General features: G+C 35.5%; 1 protein-coding gene across 1 annotated transcript in view; it reads right to left on the minus strand.

The window, feature by feature from the left end:
* The window catches only part of SGCZ (sarcoglycan zeta), a 1,128,323-nt gene that overhangs the window by 58,751 nt on the left and 1,043,358 nt on the right, over positions 1 to 26,214 (minus strand). The window contains exon 5 of the mRNA XM_047715970.1: positions 2,752 to 2,874. Within this exon, the coding sequence (XP_047571926.1) occupies positions 2,752 to 2,874 (123 nt within the window). The remainder of the gene's footprint in view (positions 1 to 2,751; positions 2,875 to 26,214) is intronic.

The following is a 26,214-nucleotide window of genomic DNA, read 5'->3' on the forward strand; positions in this document are numbered from 1 at the left end:
ACTGATTGATTTTCTGAGATAAAGGACAAAGATCAAAAGTAGTATGAAGGATAAATTCAAAGCTATGTGTATATGTTTGAGACAGAAAGAAATGGAAAAAGAGAACCAGAATGAAACATATGTACCTATCCACCTGCATATCAAGATATACATACATGCATATACATACACCATGCATATGTCCCATGCACACATTCACATGTACACCGGCGGGCGGGGAGAGACTAAGTTAGCAGAGATGACTGCCTGAAGGCAGTTAACTGAAAAGAAGAACTCAGATTTTTCAGGGAACACTTTAATAATTCCCATTAACAAACTAAGGATGGCAGCCAGGTTACCAAGAAAAAGAGGAAAATAAAGATGAGTATCCATGTACCTCAAAGAAAAATTTAAAAACTAGTAACTGAATCTAATGTTTTACTGCAACTGTTATGAGACAAGTCAACATTAGATCAGAGGAAGTTAAAATTCCATGAGTTCATAAAAACTGTCAAGAGCTCTATAACTTCCTGTCATTTATGAAAGCAAAGTACTCAATGGGAATATCCAAATATGGATGAAATAATTTTTAGATATCTTAAAAGCTATCTTAGGATTAAAGCTGGTAATGAGTAGACACTACCAACATAAAAGATGGTTAAATATTGAAATCACGTCTGCTTAATCACCCTGAGTGTATTTCTACCTGGGTTCCCTGCTTTCCCACCAACCAGCAAATCAAATGTTAGCACCAAGGGCCCTAAAGTCAATGTCCATTTCTATTTGTCTGTGCTGCATGCCAACCAAAGCCCTCATGTGTTTTGTTTTGTCCCTGCCCCCCAGACTCAGGGCTTAGAAAAGTCAATTTTTGCCCCCCTGTGGGGCTTCCTTTCCTGACCTTTCCAAGGAAACTGAGGAAACAAAAGGAGATGAGGCAGTTGGGCAGTCATGGGGGACACTCCAAACACCAACCCAACGGTGCAGGCTCCAGCTACTCCGCAGAATATCCCATAAGAGAAAGGAAGCTGTGGGAGTCAGTAGGGACTGTGCTAGTGGGTTGTTACCTGGGCCAAAGAGGCCCAGTGAGGATCCCCATTGAACTATCTTTGTCGAGGGGCATCTGTCTCTTGATTTCCACTCAGGTCCATGATCTCAGGGTCGTGAGATCAAGTCCTGTGTTGGGCTCTGTACTGGGTGTGAAGCTTGATAAGATGCTCTCTCTGCCCCTGTCCCCCATGCCTCCCACCTTCTCTCTCTCTCTCTCTCTCTGAAAAAAAACAAAAAACAAAAAAACAAAACTTTGTTGAATTTCAGTATCATTTGGCAGTACAACTTTCTTGAAATACACATAAGTCCTCAAGTCTGGAACATTAACAATATTAATATTATCTTTATTAATAAATACAAAGAGCTGACTACGACAATGTCTTCATTATGTGCTGAAAATATTCTAAACACACACATGTACACATAGGTGTGCACACATACACTGGTATAATTTGAATACTAAAGTTATCATCACCATCTCAATCATTTAGATGAAGGAAAATTGGAGGCCAAGGGTTTACTTAAATATTGAATGGTAGAGGCAGGATTCAACCCCAACAGCCTGAGACTAGAGGCCAATTTCTACATAACCTGTTCTCACATGGCCCACGGGGTTCAGTAGGACTTAAATAGATAGGATAGATATCCCATGAGCCGCTCCTAAACTCAAATTTGGGAAACACTAGGTCAAGCTTATTTCACTTTTTTTTTTTTTTTAAATGTAGGCCTCTTTGGGTATTTTTAAAATGTTATTGAAATTACATGTATTATGATTGCAAATCAAGTAATTCAAAGAGATTGTGCTTAAAATAGTCTTCATAAAATCTTTCCCCGCTCTCAGCCTTGCTTTTAACTTTGATTTCTGCTTTTGTTTTTGCTTCTTAATTTCAGTTGGTGATTGACTTTTTAATAGCTCTAATATTAGAATCACGACTTTAACAACTTCTAAATAATATGTGGATGGCACCATTCCTTTTTAAATTTATTTATATTTTTATTTTTTTAAAGATTTTATTTATTTATTTGAGAGAGAGAGAAAGAAAGAGAGCGTGAGCACTAGCATGGGGGAGGAGCAGAGGGAGAGGGAGAAGCAGACTCCCTAACTGAGCAGGGAGCCCGATGTGGGAATCACTTCCAGGACCCCCAGGGATCATACCTGAGCCAAAGGCAGATGCTTAGCCAACTGAGCCACCCTGGCACCCCAGGATAGCACTATATCTTGATATATACAGTTTTGAGAATAATTATAAGCCAAAGAAGGTAATTTTATTTACTTATAACTTTCCCCCTACTTCTCTAGTTGATACTTACATTTTAGTTCTTCTTTTGCATATATTGCATATATTCTACTTTTAAATGATACTTCTGAATTGTAATTGTCTATCACCTTGAGTTAGCACTTCTCACGGTCTGCACCCCACTTTTTCTTCCGTTCTGCAGACCCACTTTCCTCCGCCTATCCTTCCCCCTGCCTAGGACATACAGCTTTACTTTTATATCACGAAGGCAGTGATTATATTGTTTCACAGTGTTTACATTGTCTTCTGCCACCACAACCAGTTGTCTTCTATTTGAAGACTCCTGGGAAATCCAATGGTGTGAGATCATGTTATTACGTGAACTCAACTTTCAGCATGGGGATCATACATCTTATAACGTAGTTCTTGTTCAGTTCCACATTCTTTCAAGAAGTAAACAATGTTCCAAAACCTCAAACTACAGTACCTGTGACTTTCAGCTTTTCAGCCCCAATGGTAATCTCATCTTCATCTGCAGAGAACAGCACCCTGCCATCTTCACTCGCTCTCACTTCAAATCTTTTACACTGAGCTTCCACAGCATCAGCTCCTATGGTCAGAGGAAAGGTTTAAAAATGAAACTGGTAAGCAGGAAACCATCAACATATTTTTTTCTAAAAAAAAAAAAGAAAGAAAAAAATATATTTATTTTAGAAAAAGGGAGGAACACAGGTATTATGTAGTTATTTTATCTCTGCAGTATGTTTTACACCTGAGTTAATATTTTTAAATTGTTATCCTTTCCAGTAGGCTAAGTTGGTACAGTTTGCTAGGACAGTTGGGCATACATCTGACCTCTAAATGCTTGATGTTGTCCTAACAAGGTTTTTATGTTTAGCTAATTAAAAAGAAAAGCTTTTGCATATACACAAGGAGAAATGATGTCTGCTTTGTTCTTCGTTATTGCCTGAAAACTTGGCTTTATACCTAGTATGTGCTAAATGCTCAATAAATACTTGTAGACAGAATGACTCCCATGTTCTTTCTGTAAGCAGACAATAGTCCCCATGCTTGCTACATCACAAAGTACTTGTGAAGCATTACTCAGCTGTGAACCTTCAGCTACTCTACATTTCATATATGCTAACACTATAATTTGTTTACCCCTGATTATCACTGAATGCAAATGCATTTTACAGTCGATCTTGCAAAAAAAATTGTTTTTAGACCTCTCCAATGTATCTCATCAATAACTTTCTTGATTTATTAAAATACAGTATTAAATAAATATAGTTATACCATGTAATTGGATATCTGTTTCTGATTTTATTGGACAATTTTGCATATTAATCCATCTACAAATCACAAAGGCAGTTCCATATCTGGAAAACATGATTAATTTGTGAGTTTGAAGGGCTTTGACAAGAAGATCAAACTGGTCAGAAGGTGAGGAATTGCTATTTCCATAATAGCAATTTATTTCATCTGGCATAACACATTTGGCATATGCTACGTCTTCTCCTCCTACTGAGATCTGGAGAATGTCTCCTCTGCTATCTACATCAAAAACTCTTATCAGATACAGTCCAGCCCAGTCAGGGACCTAGACACATCCCACTTGTGCATACCTCTTTTCATTTACTTTACATATGCTATGAGCTAAATGTTTGTGTCTGCCAAAAACTCCTATGTTGAAATCCAAGCCCACGTGTGATGGTATTAGGAAAGCTGGTCTTTGGGAGGTGATTAGGTCCTGAGGGTGGAGCCTCATGAATGGAATTAGTGACCTTGTAAGTCTGTCTTTTCTCCCTCTGTAATCTGCCAAGTCAGGACCCAGTGAGAAGCCAGGTACGTACAGGCGAGGAAGCAGCCTCTCGCCAGACGCTGGGTATGTTAGTGCCTTGCTGTTGGAATTTCCAGTATATAAAGCTGTGAGAAATCAATTTCTGTTGTTTAACCCCACCCCTCACCCCCCAGTCTATGGCATTTTGTTATAGCAGTCCAAACACACTGAGACAATGTACCATCATTATTTTTTAAATATATGACCCCTAGGAATTCAAAACATATGATCATCCTTGTACCCCAAAATTTCCTCCAAATTTAAATTGAGTCTGATTTCTAGGGGTATTTAGGGTAAGAAGTTAGATAGGTGAAGGAATACCGGACGTAAGCTTCCTGTCCCTTTCCGTGGCTCTCAACCCCACCTCAGCCCTGCTCCCAGTTCTAGCCTATGGGCTTACGTATCTTACACCCCCACACCATCATAGCTTCTGCGGGGCACTTAACAAGAGGAAAATATTAATTCCAAACTCTGATAATATGTGGGATAATTTCTCTGAAAACAAGATGTATACTTTTCTTACAAGAAACTACATGTTTTCAGGTTCACATAGAAAATTTTAAAACTACGACAATGTTAAGTCAGATAAAACTGATGTTAACCTTGCAGGCTGTCAAGATCAAAATAGTATGAATTATACTTTAACATCTGTTATATTTTTTTAAGCAAAGCACTTTTCTTATGAAATCTAATGACAATATTGGAGAAACCATGGAAGACCTACTGTTCTTGGTCACAGTTATTGTCTTTGATCTGGCAAACATGATTTCAGCAGACTGTATTCACTTGAGTGTGTTAACTGCTAATCATGATCTTACCTTCCTGTATTGTGCTTTTAAATCTTTAAATCTTTAAACCCAGTAACCCAACTGGGTGATGTTCAAAAAACTGTGCTTGGGGCCGGTGTGTTGATAAATGTGGCTTCTAAGTTTGGAGGCTTTTACGTCTCAATCTTCAAGGCACTCAGACATACACTAAATCTGAACTCCCTAAAAGATATTCTAGATATTATTCATATAAAACCTTAACTTGTACAGCATGTGGCCATCTTCAAATATACTTACTTATTGGGTAAATTGATCCACAAAATATATCAGTGACTTTAATGACACTCAAGTGCATTAGATCACTATATGTATATAATATTTATAATATATACACACACATGCTATGTATGGTCACAAATTTATAAGACTTCTTGGCATAACATTTAATCTCATTATAGCAAAGATACTTTATTAACATAAACATGCTATACTGTGTGTCACATAAACAAGTAGAAATATAAGCAGAGTACCTGGATATGGCAAAGTCAGTTGAAATCTTAATTCATTAAATTTAAATAAACAAAAGCTAATAAACAAGTAAAATATATGCACACCTGGAATAGAAAAAATGCATCTAGGCCATAAATAAATGCATGCAGAAACATTCAATTAAAAATAGATATATAAATTAATACTGTAGACTACACTTTATTCAACATATTAGTAAAATTTCAGAAGGCAAAACTATAAGGAATTAACAATATGTTGGCTGTAAATATTTTAAATCAGAAAATAATTTTGAGTATGTTGTACTTCTGTACATTGCTTTTCTGCAAATAGCAAGCAGTAAATGCACATAATTAGACACATATTGCATTGTTGTGAATATTTGTTTGAAGTTATTGCATTAGGCTACATGAAATTGAATTTATTATGTCATAACATATTTCATGTTGTCTTATTCTATTTTTCATGTTCCTAGCTTCACATATTTGCTAGATGAGGTCAACTCAGGATTCAATTGATCAGAGGGGCAGTAACGCTCAGTTCGATTTTTTCTCAACCAGCAATGCTTCCAGAGTTGCAGGAAAGCAATATGCCTGATGACTCTGCATAAGGAATTCTGATTCCTTTGTAAATAGATCGTGGGAGATAGGGCTGTCTGAACTGTTCTGTATTTTACTAGTCATCTTATATTTTTAAGATTTTTTAAAAAGATTTTATTTATTTATTTGAGAGAGAGAGAGAAAGAGAGAGAGCACAAGCAGAGGGAGGGGTAGCAGGAGAGGGAGAAATAGGCTCCCCATTGACCAGGGACCCTGAAGACACAGGGCTCCATCACAGGACCCTGAGATCATGACCTGAGCCAAAGGCAGATGCTTAACCGACTGAGCCATCCAGGCACCCCTTCACAAGTCATCTTAAACACTAACTTGCTAAAATCTCAAGACTAAATGCTTCCTTAAGATCATCTGAGGAAGTTTATGTTAACAACTTCAAAATCAAACAAAGAGCAGTCAGGGATAAAATAAGTAAAGAGAATTGGCAGGAAAAAGAGAGAAAACGTAAGCCAAAACACAGTTTCCACAAAAGGGTTGAAGCATTCAATATATATCCAAATATTTTCTCTAGTTTGCTTAATGTTCTGTATATATTTCTTAAAAGCAAACAACAAAGCAACAACAAAGCTAATTTCTTTTCTCCTCCAAGATGGCTCCATTGCCTTTTTGGAACATGCACATTTCTTACAGTCATATTCAGTAGCCAACGTCGTATCTGCTGACAAACAGAGAGGCTCCAGTAATTTATCTGTCTTTGCATTTTCTACATTAAATCAGTCAAACACATGAATTGGAAAATTTTCTCCAATAAAAATCTCTACAGGGGGGCACCTGGGTGGCTCAGTGCTTAAGCCTCTGCCTTCAGCTCAGGTCATGATCTCAGGGTCCTGGGATCGAGTCCCACTTGGGGCTCTCTGCTCTGCAGGGAGCCTGCTTCCTCCTCTCTCTCTCTCTCTGCCTGCCTCTCTGCCCACTTGTGATCTCTCTCTGTCAAATAAATTAAAAAAAAAATCTTAAAAAAAAAAATCTCTACAGGGGCTCAAACAATATATTTCCATGGGGCCTCTTGGTACTATTTAGTCCTAATTTAAAGAAAATAAGGCAAAGATCAAAATGGCTATGTCTAATTATCTCTGGTGTGTTTTCCTCAAGCATATCATGATGGATCTTTCTTCCTATATAACTCTGATTTTACATGTTGTCAATATTTTCAAGGTCTTGAAAACGAGTATTATTCAAAGATTAGAAATTCCTACAAGAAAACCAAAAACAAGAGTCAATAGAGTCAACTAAATACAGAGTTCTGAAATTCTTGTTTTAGAATTATCATGGGCCCCCAAGAAACAAAAACAAAGAAGCTGAAACAAAGTAAAAGAAGCTACTTACATGAAATATAAATATAAATAAGCATTGTACTTTATTTTACACTACGTATGTCATTAAAAACTCTCATGTCGAATGTTTTCCCTGAGTGTATTTAGGGAGAGAAGAAGGAGCAGAATGAGGGAAAGGTTACAGGGGCCAGGCTGGGGGAGCTTATCTTGGAACAAGAGCTCCTGAGCCTTTGGCAATTGCGATCTACACTGGATCCGGTCAGAGATTAGCAGCACACCCTGTCCCCACAACTTACCCCTCCAACCACAGGAACTGATTTGTGTTTTGGAAGTGGAGGAGTAGCCATTTTTTCTCCAGCAAATAAGGTAGCTCTAGGAACCCTGAGGTTACATTCCCTACCTGGGCCTTCCTACCATCCTGTGTCTAGACCACTGCCTTGTACACAGTAATTCCTCAATAAAAGTTCATTTTTACAAAACAAATGAGTAAAGGGGAGGAAAAAAAAAAAAAAAAGAGGGAGGGAGGCAAACCAAGAAACAGACTTTTAACTCCAGAGAACAAACTGATGGTTTCCAGAGGGGGTGGGGGATGGGAGAAACAAGTGATGGGGATGAAGGAGGGCACTTGTGATGAGCACCAGGTGTTGTGTGAAGTGTTGAATCAGCGTATTGTACACCCGAAACTACTATTACACTGAATGTTAACGACCTGGAATTTCCACCATTTGTACTTTTATGCCTTCTTTATCACCCCCTCGCCCATCTATACCATAGCTATGATCACATACTACTGCTTTCCATCTTCTTTCTAAAAAAGATATGAAAATCTTATACACATAACAATTGCATATATGTTGTTACCCACCACCTGGCTGAAGAAATAGTTATTACCAACACAAGTCTTCAGCATAATCACATGCCCCTCATCCTTGGGGAGTTCTAGATGTCAGCCTTATCCTGAAATGAGTTTTTGTCACTTCCATCTTGTAACTTTATTATTTACGTATATACACATACACACATACGTACACAAACACATAACTTTACTGTACTTGTATTTTTCAGTGGCTAGGTGTTTTCACACTGTATTAGGTTTGTGAGATTTATCTATTTTGATACATCAGCTTTCATTTATTCACCTTCATCACTATTGTCTATTACATGAATATACCAGTTAGTGATCCATTTTCTACTGGTAACCTTATAGGTTTCTAGACTGTCAGAGTCAGTAACAGTGATGCTATGAAAGTTTTTCCCACAAGTCTACACTCAAGCAACTCTAGAGCTGATGCTTGGGTATGAAATGGCTGGATCATAGAGAATGTACTTCAAATTTACTAGATAATAAAAAGCTGCTTTCCAAACTGGCTGTATCCTGCCAATAGAGTATGAGAGTTTTGTAGTTCTACATCATTGTCAACACTCATTGTTATCAGACTTTGTAATTTTTGCCAATCTGAGTTCCTAGAAGGTATGCCACAGTGGTTTCAATTTAGAATTCCTTGACTACTATTGGAGTAAATATCTTTTTTATGCCACTGCTCCTCAGTCTTCTTTACTGACAGTATATTCCCCATAGTCAGAACATGAGGCCATGTGGGCTGACTCTCTGTCTAGAAGTGGTGCAGTTCTCATAGGGATATTATTCTCTCCAAACAAAGCAATTAATTCAGACACAAATGTGTGACTCACTCTCCTGATTTTTGTTCTATGTTTTGAAAAAGAGGCACGTTTTTCTTTTCAGATCACAGATGCTCAGTATGATAAAAATTAAAACTTTTAAGGCTAGCTATCAGACCATCAGTGAAAAGGGGGGAGAAAAATAGGAGAATGAGAAGAACATAGAGCCAAACCTGAAACTATTGTTTAAATGGCTCAGTCCATCCCTACGACCCAGTAATCGCACTACTGGGTATTCACCCTAAAGATACAAATGTAGTGATCTGAAGGGGCATGTGCACCTGAATGTTTATAGCAGCAATGTCCACAATAGCCAAACTATGGAAAGAATGTAGATGTCCATCAACAGATGAATGGATAAAGAAGATGTGATATATATATACAATGGAATACTATGTAGCCATCAAAAGAAATTAAATCTTGCCATTTGCGAAAACATGGATGGAACTAGAGGGTATTATGCTGAGCGAAATAAATCAATAAGAGAAAGATAATTATCATATGATCTCCCTAATATGAGGAAGTTGGGAGGCAAAGTGGGGGGTTTGGAAGATAGGGAAGGAAAAAATGAAACAAGATGGGATTGGGAGGGAGACAAACCATAACAAACTCTTAATCTTACAAAACAAACTGAGGCTTGCCAGGGGGTAGAGGATAAGGAGAGGGTGGTTGGGTTATGGACATTGGGGAGGGTATGTGCTATGGTAAGTGCTGTGAAGTGTGTAAACCTGGCAATTCACAGACCTGTACCCCTGGGGCTAATAATACATTATATGTTAATTAAAAAAAATGATTCTGGAAATTAAAAAAAAAAAGGCTCAATACAGTCAGAGACAAAGTCCTATAGCCCTGGCCTTGCCTATTATATGATATATATATACATATATATATATGTATATATATATGATATATATTATATTATATATTATATGATTATATGATTATATATATGATATATATATTATATTATATATTATATCAATAAATATATATATCAATATTATATCAATATATATTATATCAATTATATCAATATATTATATCAATATAAATAAATATATCAATATCAATATTATATCAATATTACTCATCCACCCCACTGACAGTGAGGAGAACATAATTCTGAATTGAGTTTCTTTTTGCATTGTTTTCACTTTTTCTGTATTTTCTTCTTTGTTTCCATGTATCCTTCTCTCTCTCCCTCTCTATCATGCTTATCTTTATTAAACAGAAGTTAGAAAATCTTCCACAAACACTACACCACCACCACACACACACATATAATTAGAGTATAATTAAAAGGTAAAAAAAATATGCTCTAGGACTTTTTGGGGAGGGATGCCATAATATCCTGAGGCAAATTCTCTTATAGCCTTTGCATTGAGCAAACTAAATTTCTACTTAGACAATTTCAAAACTAGCCTTAATGGTATGTGTTATCTTTTATTCTTGTCTTTTTTGGTGATTCATAATCATATAATAATAATGTTATTAATTAATTAATCATTATCATTACCTGGTATGACTCCCTTGCCAGCCATTTCACAAATTATTATGGTATTTTCTCCTGGTCCTGGCCCCTATGAATTTTGACAGGATGAAGTAAAATATGTCTTTATTCCACTTTTGTTGGCAATGTTGTCTAAGAGGAGTGAAAGCATACATCTTTGACTTGTTATTTTGTTTAAGGGGACCAGTTGAAGAGTATATACATAAAATATTCTGTTTTTTGTATACTATGCAAACACAAAATTATGGCATTTCAAAACTCTGGATGGCACAAAGTTAGTGAGTGAAATATTATTCTCTAAAATTATTTATGTATCACAATCATTCATGTTCTTTTAATTTATAAAGGAAAAAATAGAAACAAAAAATGCATGTTGCATGCAGTGAAAAAAATACTATCTGATAGAATTACTTATGAGTAGAATCAGTGAATACTTAAGGAATGAGAAGAGACTGCTTACAACTACATTTGTGGTAAGTTGCTTTTATGAGGGAGAGAAGAAAACAAATTCTTGATGTTCTCTGTTAATCTCTCATTGCTTAATTTTTCAGCAGACATTAGTCATGTCCAAAATGATACAACATAATTTATGGAAGAACATGAGAGTTGAAAAGCCATTTCTTAATAATATTGAACTAAAATTTTTCCCATTGTAGCCTATTATTACTTTTTAACATAAGTTTCATAATAACAACAACTAACTTCTCAGGATTTTTCCCTCTTTCTTGTCAGCTTGTCCTGGACTTCTGCTATATTTTGACACATCTATCAGTATAATTTCATGGAACTCCTTAATCCTTTTAATTTTTTTTCCTTTTTAAAATGCATTCTCTTTCAAATAACAATTAACATGTGTATCCATGTTACACATCACCACAAGCATAAAAAAATGAGTTGGTGCAAACAGTTTTCTAACATATTTTTATGCAAATTCTCCCTAAATTTTATGTAATATAACTTGTTTAGTTGTGGCAATATAATTCTGCAGATGTATGTGGCTAATAATGTAATCTCATGGTACCAATTATGTATAAATTTCTTGCCAAATTTTGAGATTATTTTTTCTCTGTTTTGAAGAACATCCAACTTTAACAATTAATTTATCACCTAAATATCATAGTGAAAGTCACCATAATGGTATACGTATTTGCTTTTCTAATGTAAGAGAATGTACCCAGAAACCATTCCAGACAGAGAACTGTATTCTTGAAAATGTCATGAAAAGGTAACCACCTTCTCTACAGAGTAGCATTAGCATATTTATTTATATTACCCGCTAATACTTTAAAATTATTTTATTTATTCATTTATGAGAGAGAGAGAGAAAAAGAGAACATGAGTGGAGAGAAGGAGCAGAGCCAGAGAGAGAAGCAGACTCCTCACTGAGCAGGAAGTCTAATGTAGGACTAGATCCCAGGACCCTGAGATCATGACCTGAACCAAAATCAGACACTTAACCAACGAGCCACCCAGATATCCTTACCTGCTAACACGTTTTAGTAAGAATATTTGATGTCTGCTTATTGCTACTTAGTTTTTACATAAAAATTGTTTCATATTCCTCTTAATATTAGGTAGATTGACCCTGCATTTCCTTTAGTGGGAACTTGTTTTTAGTGTTATAAATCAATTACCTGAGCACCACACAAGAATAAACTTCAAGATAAACAATTTAAAAAATCCTAGTATAGGGGCGCCTGGGTGGCTCAGCGGGTTAAGCTGCTGCCTTCGGCTCAGGTCATGATCTCAGGGTCCTGGGATCGAGCCCCGCATCGAGCTCTTTGCTCAGCGGAGAACCTGCTTCCTCCTCTCTCTCTGCCTGCCTCTCTGCCTGCTTGTGATTTCTCTCTGTCAAATTAAAAAAAAAAAATCCTAGTATAAAATAGTTTTTATTATAATCTGACCATTTTAAATATTGTTAGGCAACTGTGTATTATTGTTGATTTGTTATAGCTAATGCATATTTTTATGATTACATGGAATTCTTAGAATTGCTTGCATTGAAAAGCATTATTTCTGATTCCCAAACAAGGATCAGACTTGGGTTTCTGAAAATATGACCAAATGGGGTACTTGTGTTAAAGGTCTTCTATCAGAAAGAAAAATCTGGTCTATAATCCCATAAAACAATTCCTCAAATTAGAGTGCCTTAGCCCAGCAAATGCCTGTTTCTTGTTCATGCTCATTTCCAGCAAGATTCAGTAGGATGCTGGAATCACAGTAGTCACTCAGGGACCAAATGACAAAAGCTCCATCTCAACACTTGCCTTCAAAGCTGTGGCAACAAGAGAAAAGGATCTGGCAAACGTAGAACTATCATTTAGCTTTCACTTAGAAGTATTTTATATCATTTTATTTTATTGGCCAAGGAAGGTGATATCACCAAGTCTGTTCCCAAATAAGTAGGAATTTATAATATTTAATCTGATGTTCATCTTTTTTTTTTAATTATTTTATTTATTTATTTGACAGAGAGAAATCACAAGTAGGCAGAGAGGCAGGCAGAGAGAGAGGAGGAAGCAGGCTCCCCGCTGAGCAGAAAGCCCGATGTGGGGCTCGAACCCAGGACCTGGGATCATGACCTGAGCCGAAGGCAGCGGCTTAACCCACTGAGCCATCCAGGCGCCCCTGATGTTCATCTCTAAATAGGAAACTGGCAACATCAAATCCCCAGCTTTGCCAAATGCCTGGCTACTAAGCAGGAGCGCTGCTCAGAAAGAAACTTACCATTGTCCCCTCTTCCAGTTGTAGTTCAGAGATTTTGCCCAAGAAGAGAAATGGGCTATAGGACAGAGAACTGAAGCTCTTCCCATGGAAGATTTTATTTGCATAACTGTTGGAGAAAGTTCAAACTTAAGGATGCACTCAAAAACAATGCGGCTGTGGCGTAAGTAATTAAGAGAAAACCAAAGGCTTTATCGGAGACATAAGCTAAACCATAGTCCTTGAAACAATTTATGCTCCAGGACAATATATAAAACAATATGGCAATCAACCAGAAATTAGTATAGCTTATCAGCAGGGTGTGATCAAGGAAAGAGGTCATTGCACTGCTAAGATGACTGTTATCCCTGGTGGCCATGTGTACAATCAGGGGTGCACTCTCTTGGGAACTTCACGAGCTTTAAACTGAGGGCTGGGGTATGGACAGAGAGTAAGAATAGACTTTGATAGAATAATCCAGTCAGTTACTAAAGAAATAAACAAGCAAATAATGATAACAAGTCCTGAGGGTGATGGTGGAGGACCAACACCCAAACTTGCTACAATATATTACTTATATATAATATATGTACTTATTAATACTTGAAAAGTATTACTTATATATAATACTTTCCAATTTTCCACAAAAAAATTATGACATGCAAAGAAAGAAGGAAGTCCAACACATAGATAATAAATATTAGGCAATAGAAACGGCTCATGAAAATGATCATGTCACATTTAACAGACGAGGGTTTCAAATGGCTGCTTAAAGTAGCCAGTATACACACACTCAAAAAACTACAGGAAACTGTATTTAAAGAATTAAATGAAAGTGTAAAAAAAATTTTTTCATCAAATAAAGACTATCAATACAGATAGAGAAGTTGTAAAAGAAGCAAATGAAAATTCTGAAGCTTAGAAGTACAATAACTGAATGAAAAATTCACTCCACAGTAGATCTGAACTAGCAGAAGAAAGAATTAGCAATTTTTTTTAAGATTTTATTTATTTCTCTTGACAGACAGAGATCACAAGTAGGCAGAGAGGCAGGCAGAGAGAGAGGGGGAAAGCAGGCTCCCTGCTGAGCAGAGAGCCTGATGAGGGGCTTGATCCCAGGACCCCTGAGATCATGACCTGAGCAGAAGGCAGAGGCTTTAACCCACTGAGCCACCCAGGCGCCCCAAGAATTAGCAATTTTAAAGAGAAATAAAACCTATAAAATCTAATAGAAGAGGGGGAAAAGAATGAAGAAAAATGAACAGAGCCTCGAGAGCAATGTGGAACATCACTAAACACAGGAACATGTGTAATAGAAATGCTAGAAACAGAGGAATAAGAAAAAAGAACAGAAAACACACCTAAAGAAAAAAATACCTGAAAACTTCCTAAAATGTTTTGAAAAACAATAATCTATACATCCAGGAAGCTTAATGAACTCCAGACAAGATACATAGAAAAAGATCCACATACAGACACATTGCAGTAGACATGAGGAGAGCCAAAGACAATTTAGAAACCTTGAAAACAGCAAGAGAAAAACGGCCCATGAGTTACAAGGAAGCCCAAAAGGTTACCAACTGCCTTCCCTCAAACAATGGAGAAGCTTTCTTACTCTTTTCTACTTTGGCTCTTGTTGTCCTGCCTCTCAGTGTCTCCTCCACATGTAAGTCAGAGTCCCATCTTCAAAATGAAAATCAGACCATGTGACTCATCTACTCAAATCCCGTTAAGACATTCAGAACACATCTTATCTTTTCAACTCTCAGGACTTCTAATTCCTGGTTTTTCATAATGGTCCTTCTGCCATTTTGTAAACACCCTGATTTTGTTAAACACACAGGCTTTTACACTTTTCCTTTCTTCTGCCTGCCCTGCTCTATTTGGCCAGACCATGCTGAGTTTTGCTCATAACTGTATTTGGTTTTCCTAAGAGTTATTGCCTCAAATAGCTCATCCTTGACCATTCCCTGAAATGGCACCATTCCTTCTCTTCCTTCTCTGTCTTATCTACAGAAACTCACCACACCCCTCACATGATTGGAAGCCTTACCCCACCATTTTATCTAAATAATCCACTTGAACCTACTTTATTTTTCTTCTTATCACTTTTGGTGGCTTGTTTATTTTCTGAAAACCTCACTATAATATAAGCTACTGTGGTTTAAGGATTTATATCTATCTGGTTCATGTCTGAAGCTTTAGTAATTAAGCAGTTTCTCACCTATTAGAGGTGTTCAAGATGTATTTCTGGCATAGAAATTTGATTATTGATTTAATAACCTTATTTAATTTTCACCTCAATAAACATTTCAAGAACTAACATCTAGTGTCTTTATCATCTAAATAAATGCCTCATAGTCTGCTAAAATCTATTTTTTTTCACATCATCTCTTATAGTAAGTTTGCACTTTTAGCTTATAGTAAGATTGCACTTTTAGCTTCTGGCATCTTTCATGGTCTAGTTCAATTCTGTCTTTTCTCCCCTTCTATGTAAACATGGCTATGTGACCTGCCTCACCTAATAATATGAAACTCTTAATATAGATTTATGGCATACATCTCGATAGGAGTATATTTCAAGTTCCTTACAAGTATGTGAACATTGATTATGCAGCTACTATATGCTCACATTTGTTTGGAAGCCATCTTAAGTGTGGTTGGATGAAAAACTGCGTACTCCAAAGAAAAAAAACTCACAAAAATTAAGCTATAGGCTTCTTCCACAAACAAAAAAAAAACTTCTTGAATTATGAGTTTTCTACTAACTTTAAGAGGCTATAAACAGAATGCTCTTATTATACCTTTTAAATTGCTCTATTTTCAGAAGGAATGCTCTGGTTTTGTTACCTAATGTTTTCAAGTGATTGAGTAGTAGATGTGGGGGTTTTGGTACATTTACATAAAATGTAAAATTTTATCCATTAATATAATTACTTTTAACATTCACAAGAAAATGTGCAGTGAGGAGGGGCTTAAAACACAATGAAAAACTATTCATAAAAGTGTAGACATGGCTCAGGGGCATTCTTAAATACCCTTGTCACTATACCATTTTTTTTTTTTCTTTCAGGTCTCTCTCTGATACAGATACCCAAAGAAAAGGGTAAAGAAATTAAAAGGATTTCTTTCCATATAGGAATGACAAAAGCTAAGTTAATAAATAAAAATTGAGTCCTTAAATACGTAATATTTCAATTAAATATTTCTCTCAGAAATAGCCCCTGTCAAACCCACTGCTATTTTCTGGTTTATAAAATGCCTAATTAGTTGTTTCAAAAAGGTAACAGGACTTTTAGATAAATAAAATAAATATTTCTCTAAGACCTACTTTTTCCTTACATTCTTCTTTTCTTCTACTTCTTCTTCTTCTTTTTTTTTTTGTTAAGATTTTATTTATTTGACAGAGACAGAGAGAGGGAGAGGGAAAAGGAGAGGGAGCACAAGAAGGGGGAGCTGCAGAGGGAGAGGGAGAAAAAGGCTCTCCGCTGAGCAGAGAGCCCAATGTGGGGCTCGATCCCAGGACCCTGGAGATACCCTCCAGGCATCCCTACATTCAATTTTCTAACAACATTATTACTTTCTCTAGTCTCCTGAAGTTTTCCTGATACCCTTAAATTTTCCTGATAGCCTGAATTTTTAAAAGCTATTCAAGAAGAAATGTCAATAGCTAAAATGCCTCTCCCCCAAGCTAATGTTTGTAAATGTTAGTCATATTGGGGGTGAGGATATGATGAAGTCATTTATTTAATTAAATATTTGAGGAAACTTCTGACAATACTGTGATTCAGTAGACAGCACTTGAATTTGTTAAAGGTAATTTGCAGAATGGATTTCTAAGTTTCTGATTTCCTGATTATCTATTCCTTTTTTGGAGGTAAGCATGGCTATGTTATCTTTTCATGGCCCATCTTACCCTTTCAGAATAGGCATTTAAATCAGTGTGGTTTACAGAGTCATCTAAAGTAACTTCCTACATTGTTACCATCCAGTTGAAACTTCTAGTTATTTTCCACACGCTGTCCTTTATTATTGATTAATGTTTTTTTAAATCCTAAGGTATTTTCTGACTAAAAGCAATGTTTGTCATCAAATTATCCAGCTAAATATGAAAGAAACAATTATCATGGTGAAACATGAAGCACACTTCAAATACTAGTCTAATTTTCCCCTCGCCAATATATCTCCACCTGTCTTTCCCCTAGCTATTTGGTGCTCAGAGGATATAAATAATTTGATGACGATATTAAGTGAAATATAATTATAATACTTGAAATATATCAGCCGGCAAATTCTCTTATTATCACTTATTTATTGCAGGTATTAAATGACAAGATTTAAGAGTTGAAAGTATATTTCCAAAAAGCTCCTTCTGGATATTCGTGTATATCAGAATACTGGTTAGGCTGAGTCTCGTTCCTGTTTATGTTTGGTATGTGCTCAGTGGTTAGAACGGGCACATGATGGTGTCAGGGATCCAGGGGTCTTCTGCTCTGTGGCTCTGCCACTTTCAAACCACAGCTTCCATCTTGGAGACCAACATAGGTGCCTGGGTTGCTTTAATGTGTCTCATTCCAGAGAAAGGAAAGACAAAATGGAGGGCAGGCACATTTCTTTTTTTTTTTCTTTTTTTTCTTTCTTTCTTTCTTTTTTTTCTTAAGATTCTATTTTTATCCCAGTTAGTTAACATACAGTGTTGTATTAGTTTCAGGTGTACACATTTCTTTTAAAAAGACATTATCTGACATCCTACATGTCACCTCTACTTCATCTACTTGGCTAGAACTCAGGGACACCTGGCTGCAATAGACCCCTGTCACCTTCAACTGGGTAGTCACATGGGCCACTAACACTTGAGATTGTATTTCTAAAAGAGGAGGGGAAGAATGGTTACAGGGAGGGAGGCATGAATGGTATCTACAGCATCATACAAGTGCTTTTACCTCAGAAATTAATCTTAATCTTAATTCTTCAGACTTCCAAAAACCCTAGAATCAACATTTACATATACGTTTCTTATGGTTCTTCATTACTTAATTACAGTCCTGTTATTTTATCCAAAATGATACTTTGCCTATAGATTAAGTAAACGAAGGCTATCAGAAGCTAAAATCCCTTAGGTTTGAGTCACCCTTTGTATAAACACCTTGTTTTGTTAACACAAAATTTCTATGACCCACAGAAAAATGCCATATAATCAATAAATCACATACATAAATAAGAGAGTACTTGATAGAAGCATACTGATTTTAGGGGCGCCTGGGTGACTCAGTTATTAAGCATCTGCCTTCATTAAGTTGTTAAGGGTTCTGGGATCAAGCCCTGCCTGGAGCCCCACATGGATCCCAGCGTCAGGCTCCCTGCTCGGCAGGAAGCCTGCTTCTCTCTCTCCCACTCCCCCTGCTTGTGTTCCCTCTCTCGCTGTGTCTCTCTCTGTCAAGTAAATAAACAAAATCTTGGGAAAAAAAAGCATACTGATTTAATAAAAATATCTCCTCCAAAACTCTAGTTGGCTAATGCTTTATTGTAAAGACATAAAATAAATAATTTTATTATGTTTTTATTTAAGAAATTATTATGTTGTCATTTAGTAAATTTTGCATTTAAAGAAAAATAAATGATAATATGGAAAAAATATTATTCTAGCTATTGCTTAGTGGTCTGCTTGATCATTACCCTAAATATTATTATCCATTCCCCATTTCTTTCTTAACAATACACAATATGCATATTGTTAAATACTACCTTTTATAAGTAAATACTACTTCTTTCCATAACATGAATATTTTGGAAAAGGAATATTACATTGAGATATTAAAATGTTTTATGACCTCCAAGCATTCTTTAATAAAAACAACCAGTAAAAAAATTATGAATAAATTGCATGTCATGTCTGAGCTTTTATTCCCGAATTCTAGTTAAGCCTCTGTTTAATACTACTAGCCAAATACATTTCACCCAAATACAAATACATGTCACCCAAATCTCTATTTCTTTTCTTCCAAGTGTTCATTTTCACCAATGAGATAAGCATGAAATTGATGTCAGCACATCAGTTTCTCAATATTATTTTCATGTCTTTCCAACATATATTTGGTTATTAAGATATGAACTACTGTAAAAAAGAGCAGTAGGTAGACTTCATGGAGTACACATTTGAATTTAGAATACAATTTTCATTTTCAAAATTAAATTATCAGGGAGAAGAATCTAGAAGTATTTAATAAAATATGAACGAATCAGTGATGTATTCCATAAGAGACTATACTTCATACTTACTAAAAATTATGTATGATGGGTGTGTATGTCTGCATATACTGCAAGGAGTGATAATATCATTTTAAAATTGCTACAGTTACATATGTTTTTTACATATGTTATTTGTGGTTACGTTGGCAGAAGAAATACTGTCTTCAGAGATCTCTCAGTAGGAGACCATGTCTAATGGGCTGTCAGATTCTTTGCTCCTACATTATTGTTCATAAATAACCTTTTCTTTTGACAAGGTAATGCACTTACATAATATAAAAGATAAAAGCATAAGTTTTACAGGATGAGTCTCACTTCTACCCCTGCCCTATAAATCCTTTTCTGACATTTCCCTTAACTGGAACAATTTTTGTTGTTACTTGTAAACTTTTTTATTTTTAGCAAATATAAGCACAGATAATTATATCTCCTTTTCTTAAACAAACTGCACATTTTTTACAATCTTTGTCCACTGTTTTTCACATAATAATTGTATTTCACTTTCAAATTACCTTTTGGTTCATGACAATCTAAATAAATTAGAGGATATTATAATGCAGGCACCCAAACTTATCTAGCTTTTATTTGATTCAACATGTGTTCATTTTATACTTGCTTACAATTATTCTGATAAGTTGTAACTGCTTGTAGTTTAATAAGAAAACTCTTATCTGAACAACATGTTTTGTTAATCATTTTGAGGCATACAGGGATGCCATGTTAATTAAATTTTCACTTGACACTAAAACTGGAGGGATAGCTACTTAACAGAATGAGAATTCTAAAGGATCCTGACAGGTTGGCACAAGGGAACAGTAATTTTTAATAAATATGTGGAGAAAGGGGAACCCTCCTACACTGCTGGTGGGAATGCAAGCTGGTGCAGCCCCTCTGGAAACAGTATGGAGGTTCCTCAAAAAGTTGAAAATAGAGCTATCCTACGACCCAACAACTGCACTACTGGGTATTTACCCTAAAGATATAAATGTAGTAATCTGAAGGGTCACATGCACCCGAATGTTTATAGCAGCGATGTCCACAATAGTCAAACTATGGAATGAACGTAGATGTCCATCAACAGATGAATGGATAAAGAAGATATGGTGTATATATATATACAATGGAATACTATGCAGCCATCAAAAGAAATGAAATCTTGCCATTTGTGATGATATGGATGGAACTAGAGGGTATTATGCTAAGTGAAGTAAGTCAGTCAGAGAAAGACAATTATATGATCTCTCTGATATGAGGAATTTGAAAGGCAGGGTGGGGAGGTGGGTGACAGGGGAAAGGGAGGGAAAAATGAAACAAGATGTGACTGGGGTGGAAGACAAACCATAAGAGACTCTTAATCTCAGGAAACAAACTGAGGGTTGCTAGAAGAGAGGGGGGTGGGAGGAGGGAATGGGGTGCCTGGGTGATGGACATTGGGGAAGTATGTGCTATGGTGAGTGCTGTGAATTGTGTAAGACTGATGATTCACAGACCTGTACTTCTGAAACAAATAATACATTACATGTTAATAAAAACAAATAAATAAAAATAAAAATAATTTTTAAAATGTAAAAAAAGAATTAAAAAATAGGTAGATTTTGCATGGGAATAAAGGGCCATCCTTTGAAAAACAGAATGTGAAGAGGGAGAATTATCAACATTTGCTGGGGGGGAAAAGTGTTTTGTTTGTTAGACAACTTTGTCAGCTGGGTTTAAGTAGTAAATATTACCTTAGACTGTATAACTAGAGATGCAATGCTGATAAGTGGGAAAAATGATCCTGTTAAAATTTAGGTTGATTAAACCACATCTATCTGGATTATTGTATGTTTTTACAGGTATTCTCTGATGGCCAGTTGTTGATGTGAACTAAAAATATGACCGGAGTAAGGTCAACCTTGTTGGTGAAGAGATATAAAACTTAGTGAACACAATGAAATTGGTATCAGAAGTCTAGTGTAATCATAGTTAGAATGAAAAAGAGTGTCATGTCATATAAATAGCAGACGGTGAGTGTGTCACGTTATTTTGGTCACACTTTACTTGAGTGTTCAGCTATGTTCTAAGCTCTAAGGTTTATGAAGGATGTTGTAATAGCTTACAATTTTATGAAAATAAATAAAATGATAAAAGTATATTTCTTTCTCTGACCAAGATGGAATATCTGAGATCAGATTGACTCTCTCATCTGAAATAACAACAAAAAAGACAAAGTATATAAAACTATGGTTTTCAAGACACTCAACATCAGGGAATGAAGAGCAGTAATACCCAACAGACAAGAAACATATGAGATGGGATCATACATACTGCAAGCTAGTGCTTTAAGGGAGATTCCAGTTTGTGGTGCGGAGACGGGGAACCCAGGTGGAACCCACATAACTTCCTGAGTTAGGGAGAAGGATCAGAGACTCCGGAGAGAATGACAGGTAGAACTTTCCAGACAGAGTACCACAGAGAACAGAGATGCATAGAGAAAGGAACTCTAGAGACCTTCAGAGGATCTCCCTCATATAATCAGTAGATTATATATCATTGCAGGTATGTGAGAAAATTTTCCTAGGTCAGGTAACGAAATAGAGGAAATAGTATCTGGCATTTGCACAGGGCTGAGAAGAGTACACAAATATCATAACGGGGCTTTGGTAGAGGACTCAGGAAAACCTTGAATCACAATTCATAATACAGAATGATTAGCCACAGACCTAGCAAAGCCACAGATCTGCCAAAGAAACCTCAAATACAGGACACTAAAGGGTGAATCCATTTTCAATTACTTGCATCCAGTACAAAGTTTGAGAATATTTATAGAAATCAAAAAGTATGAAGCAACAAAAAAAAGTAGAATGTACCATGCCTCACATCAAACATTAAAAGATTATGAGCCATATAAAGGAGCAGAAAAACATGGCCCATGATAAGGATAAGAAGTAATGAGAAGTGACTCAAAATTGATTAAAAAAATGGTAAAACTAGCATAAATGTGTGATAAAATGATTATTATATATTTTCTTATATATTTATTATATATTATATATTATTATATATTATATATTATATATTATTATAACAATTATATATAATATTATATATTATATATTATTATAACAATTATATATTATATATTATTATCATTATAAATTATAAAATGATTATTATAACTGTATGTTGTATGCTCAAAAGTTAGAGATATGGACAAAAGACCCAACTCAGACTTCCAGCAATGAAAACTACAATGAAACGAAAAATATATGAAATGGGATTAGCAGTAGGTTAGACACTGCAAAAAATATGTATGTAAGTGAATGTGATCCATAATAAAATATAAAGAGAGAATGATTTTTTTTAAATGAAGAGAACATCACTGACGTTTTAAACAACTTCACGTGGGTTCACATACTTTTCTTGAAGGAGAAGAGAAGGGGACTGAGGATAGACAAAATATTTGAATAAATATTGGATTAAAAAAATCTCTAAAGTTAATGAAAACTGAACACACACAACAAATCCTAAACAAAAATACTAAGAAAACTATACCAAAGTAAAACATTCAAACTGCTCAAAACAAGTGGTAGAGTACAAATTACAAAAGTAATCACAGAAAAAGGACACTTTTATATACAGAATAATAAAGCTAAGGGGAGCAGAAGATTCCTACCGGAAATAATGCAAGGGATAAAATGGGAGAGTGACATCTTTGCAATAACACCCTCTGACACACCACACAGGACAACCTAAAATTCTATATTTAGTAAAAACCATTCTTTAAAAGCTTTTATTTATTTATTTCAGAGAGAGAGAGAGGGAGACAGACAGACAGAAAGCTTGAGAGAGCATGAGCAGTGGGAGGGGCAGAAGGAGACAAGCAGACTCCCTGCTGAGCAGGGAGCCCCTGGCAGGGCTTGATCCAAGGACTCTGAGATCATGACCTGAGCCAAAGTCAGATGCTTAACCAACTGACTCACCTAGGTGATCCCCTGGTGAAAGTATTTTTCGGAAAAACAGGGAAAAAAGATAATTAGAGTTGCAAAACCTTTAATAGTATATGACCAGCAATCTGCATTATAGGAAATGTCAGGATGGAATTCTTAGGGAAAAAGGTAAGTGGTATCAGATGGAAATATGAATCTATACAGAGGAGGAAATGGTAATGGCAACTATTTAGATAAATATGCTTTTCTTATTAAACTATTTAAAACATAATTAACAATTCAAACAAAAATAATAATGTATTGTGAAATGTGTAAATTGAGTACATAAAATGTATGACTATAGTCCTCTAAACCCTGGGAAGGAGAAATGAAATTATACTCTTCTAAGATCCTATTGAAGTGCTATGGTATCACTTGAAGGCAGACTGTGGTAAGTGAGAGATGTGTATTGTAAGCACTAGAGCAACCAGCAAAAGAAAAAAAAAGCCAATAGGGAGAGCAAATGGCATCATACAAATCTCACTAAATCCAAGACAAGACAGATTAAAAAACAGAAAGAAAACAAAGAGGACAAGTAGAAAGCAAATACCAAGATGACAGAACTAAAGGTAACCCTACCTAGTGAATGGAAATAATGCAAACATTCCAGTCAAAAGGTAAAGGCTGGCAGATTGGATAAAAAACAGGATCCAAGTCTATGCCACCTAAAAGGGCTCTACTCTGAATCAAAAGGCAAAAGTTAAAAGAAATAGAACAGGATATGCTAACTCTAATCCAATGAAAACAAAAGTGACTAGTTTTTTTTAAAGATGTTACTTATTTGAGAGAGAGAGAGCACATGAATGGGGGTGGGGGGTAGGCAGAGGGAGGGGGAGAAGCAGGCTCTCTGCGGAGCAGGGAGCTGGACATGGGTTGGATTCCAGGAGCCCTAAACCATGCCTGAGCCAAAGACAGACACTTAACTGACTGAGCTGCCCAGGTGCTCCCAGAAGTGACTATTTCAACATTAGATAAAATCAATTTTAATACATAGAATATTACCAGAAATAGAAAGATCCTTTCATATTGATAAAGAGGTCAGAGGCAGAGGTTTTCTAGGGGGCAAAAAACAATCCTTAATGTTTATATATTTAATGAAGAGCTATGGAGGAAATACACAAAGGAAACTTTATAAAACTGAAACAAACTCAAAATTACAGAGATTTTAAGCCCTATTTCCCCAAAATAAATATAACAAGTTAACTAAAAATCAGCAAGGATGTACTAGATTTGAGTAACACAATCAAACTGTACTTGCTATTTATAAAAAAAAAGTTACCCAAACAAAACACAATATACTATTTTTTCAAGTGTACATGTAACATTTTCCAGAACAGAACAAATTTTAGCCCATAAGTCTCAATAAACTAAAAAAAGTTCCAAGTCTTACACATCATATTATTTAACAATGTTATTATGAAATAAAATTTATGAAGAGAGAGATCTGAAAAATCCCAAAATATTTAGAAACTCAATAATCCACTTCTAATAAATCCATTTTGAATAAAATAATCCATAACAATATCAAAGAAGAAATTAAAATAGAAAGTAAAAAGTATTTTGAAATAAATGAAAATGTAAACAAAATATATGTGAGTTTTTGGATAATACCAATGTTGTATAAATTTAAGTGTAAACTGATAGCACTAAGCATCCATATCAAAAATGTGGAGGGACGCCTAGGTGGTTCAGTCAGTTAAGCCTCCAGCTTGTGGTTCAGGTCATTATCTCAGGGTTGTGAGTTCAAGCCCCATGTTGGGCTCTGTTCTGGACATGGAGCTTACTTAAAAAAAAGTGTAAAAACCTAAAATTAATGACCTCAGTTCTCAGCTCAAAAAACCAGAAAAAGGAGAGCAAATTAAATTCCAAGTAGCAGTAGGGGAAAACAAAGATCAAAGCAGAAATCAGTAAATTGGAAAGAGAACAATAGAGGATATTAATGAAACCAAATTCTATTGTTTGAGAAGATAATAAAACTGATACACATTTAGCCAAGAAAAAAGTGAGAAAACACAAATTACCAGTATCAGTATAGTAGTCCTCCCTTCTCTGCAGTTTCAGCTTTCTGTGGTTTCCACTGAAACCTGATCAACTGTGGTCTGAAAGCAGATGACCCCTCTTCTCTCATATCCTTAGAAGGTCAACAGTGGCCTAACTCAAGTGACAGTGGCCATTGTTATTTATTTCACTTGATCTCATCACGAAGGCATCCTATTATCTCACATCATCACAAGAAGATGGGTGAGTGCAATACAGTAAGATATTTTTAGAGAGAGCACATCTACATAACTTTTATTAAAGTATACTATTATAATTTTTCTATTTTATTATTGGTTGATGTTAATTGCTTACTGTGCCTAAAGTATACATTAAACTTTATTTGAGGTATGTAGGTATAGGAAAAAAAGCAATATATCTAGTATTCAGTACTACCTGCAGTTTCAGGCATCCACAGGGGGTCTTGGAACATAAGGGGGGGCTACTGTAATGAGTAAAGTGACATCACAACATATTCAAAATATATAAAAATTAATAAATATATATTATAAATCACCTTATGCCTATAAATTTGATAATGTAGATGAAATGGCCATATTTCTTGAAAGACACAAATTACCAAAGTTCACTCAAGGAGAAATAGATAAATTGCATGTCCTTATATTTATTAAAGACATTAATTTATGTTTAAAAACTTTTCCTGTAAGAATTCTAACAAGTCAATTAGAAGATAAATGACCCAATTTAAACATGGATGGCATTTCATACACACACACAAAGAAACAAAGAATGTCTTACAAGTCCATTAAAAAGATGCTAAATATTAGTCAGTAAGAA

This window comes from Lutra lutra, chromosome 2 (assembly GCF_902655055.1).
Source record: "Lutra lutra chromosome 2, mLutLut1.2, whole genome shotgun sequence".
NCBI classification, from domain to species: domain Eukaryota; kingdom Metazoa; phylum Chordata; class Mammalia; order Carnivora; family Mustelidae; genus Lutra; species Lutra lutra.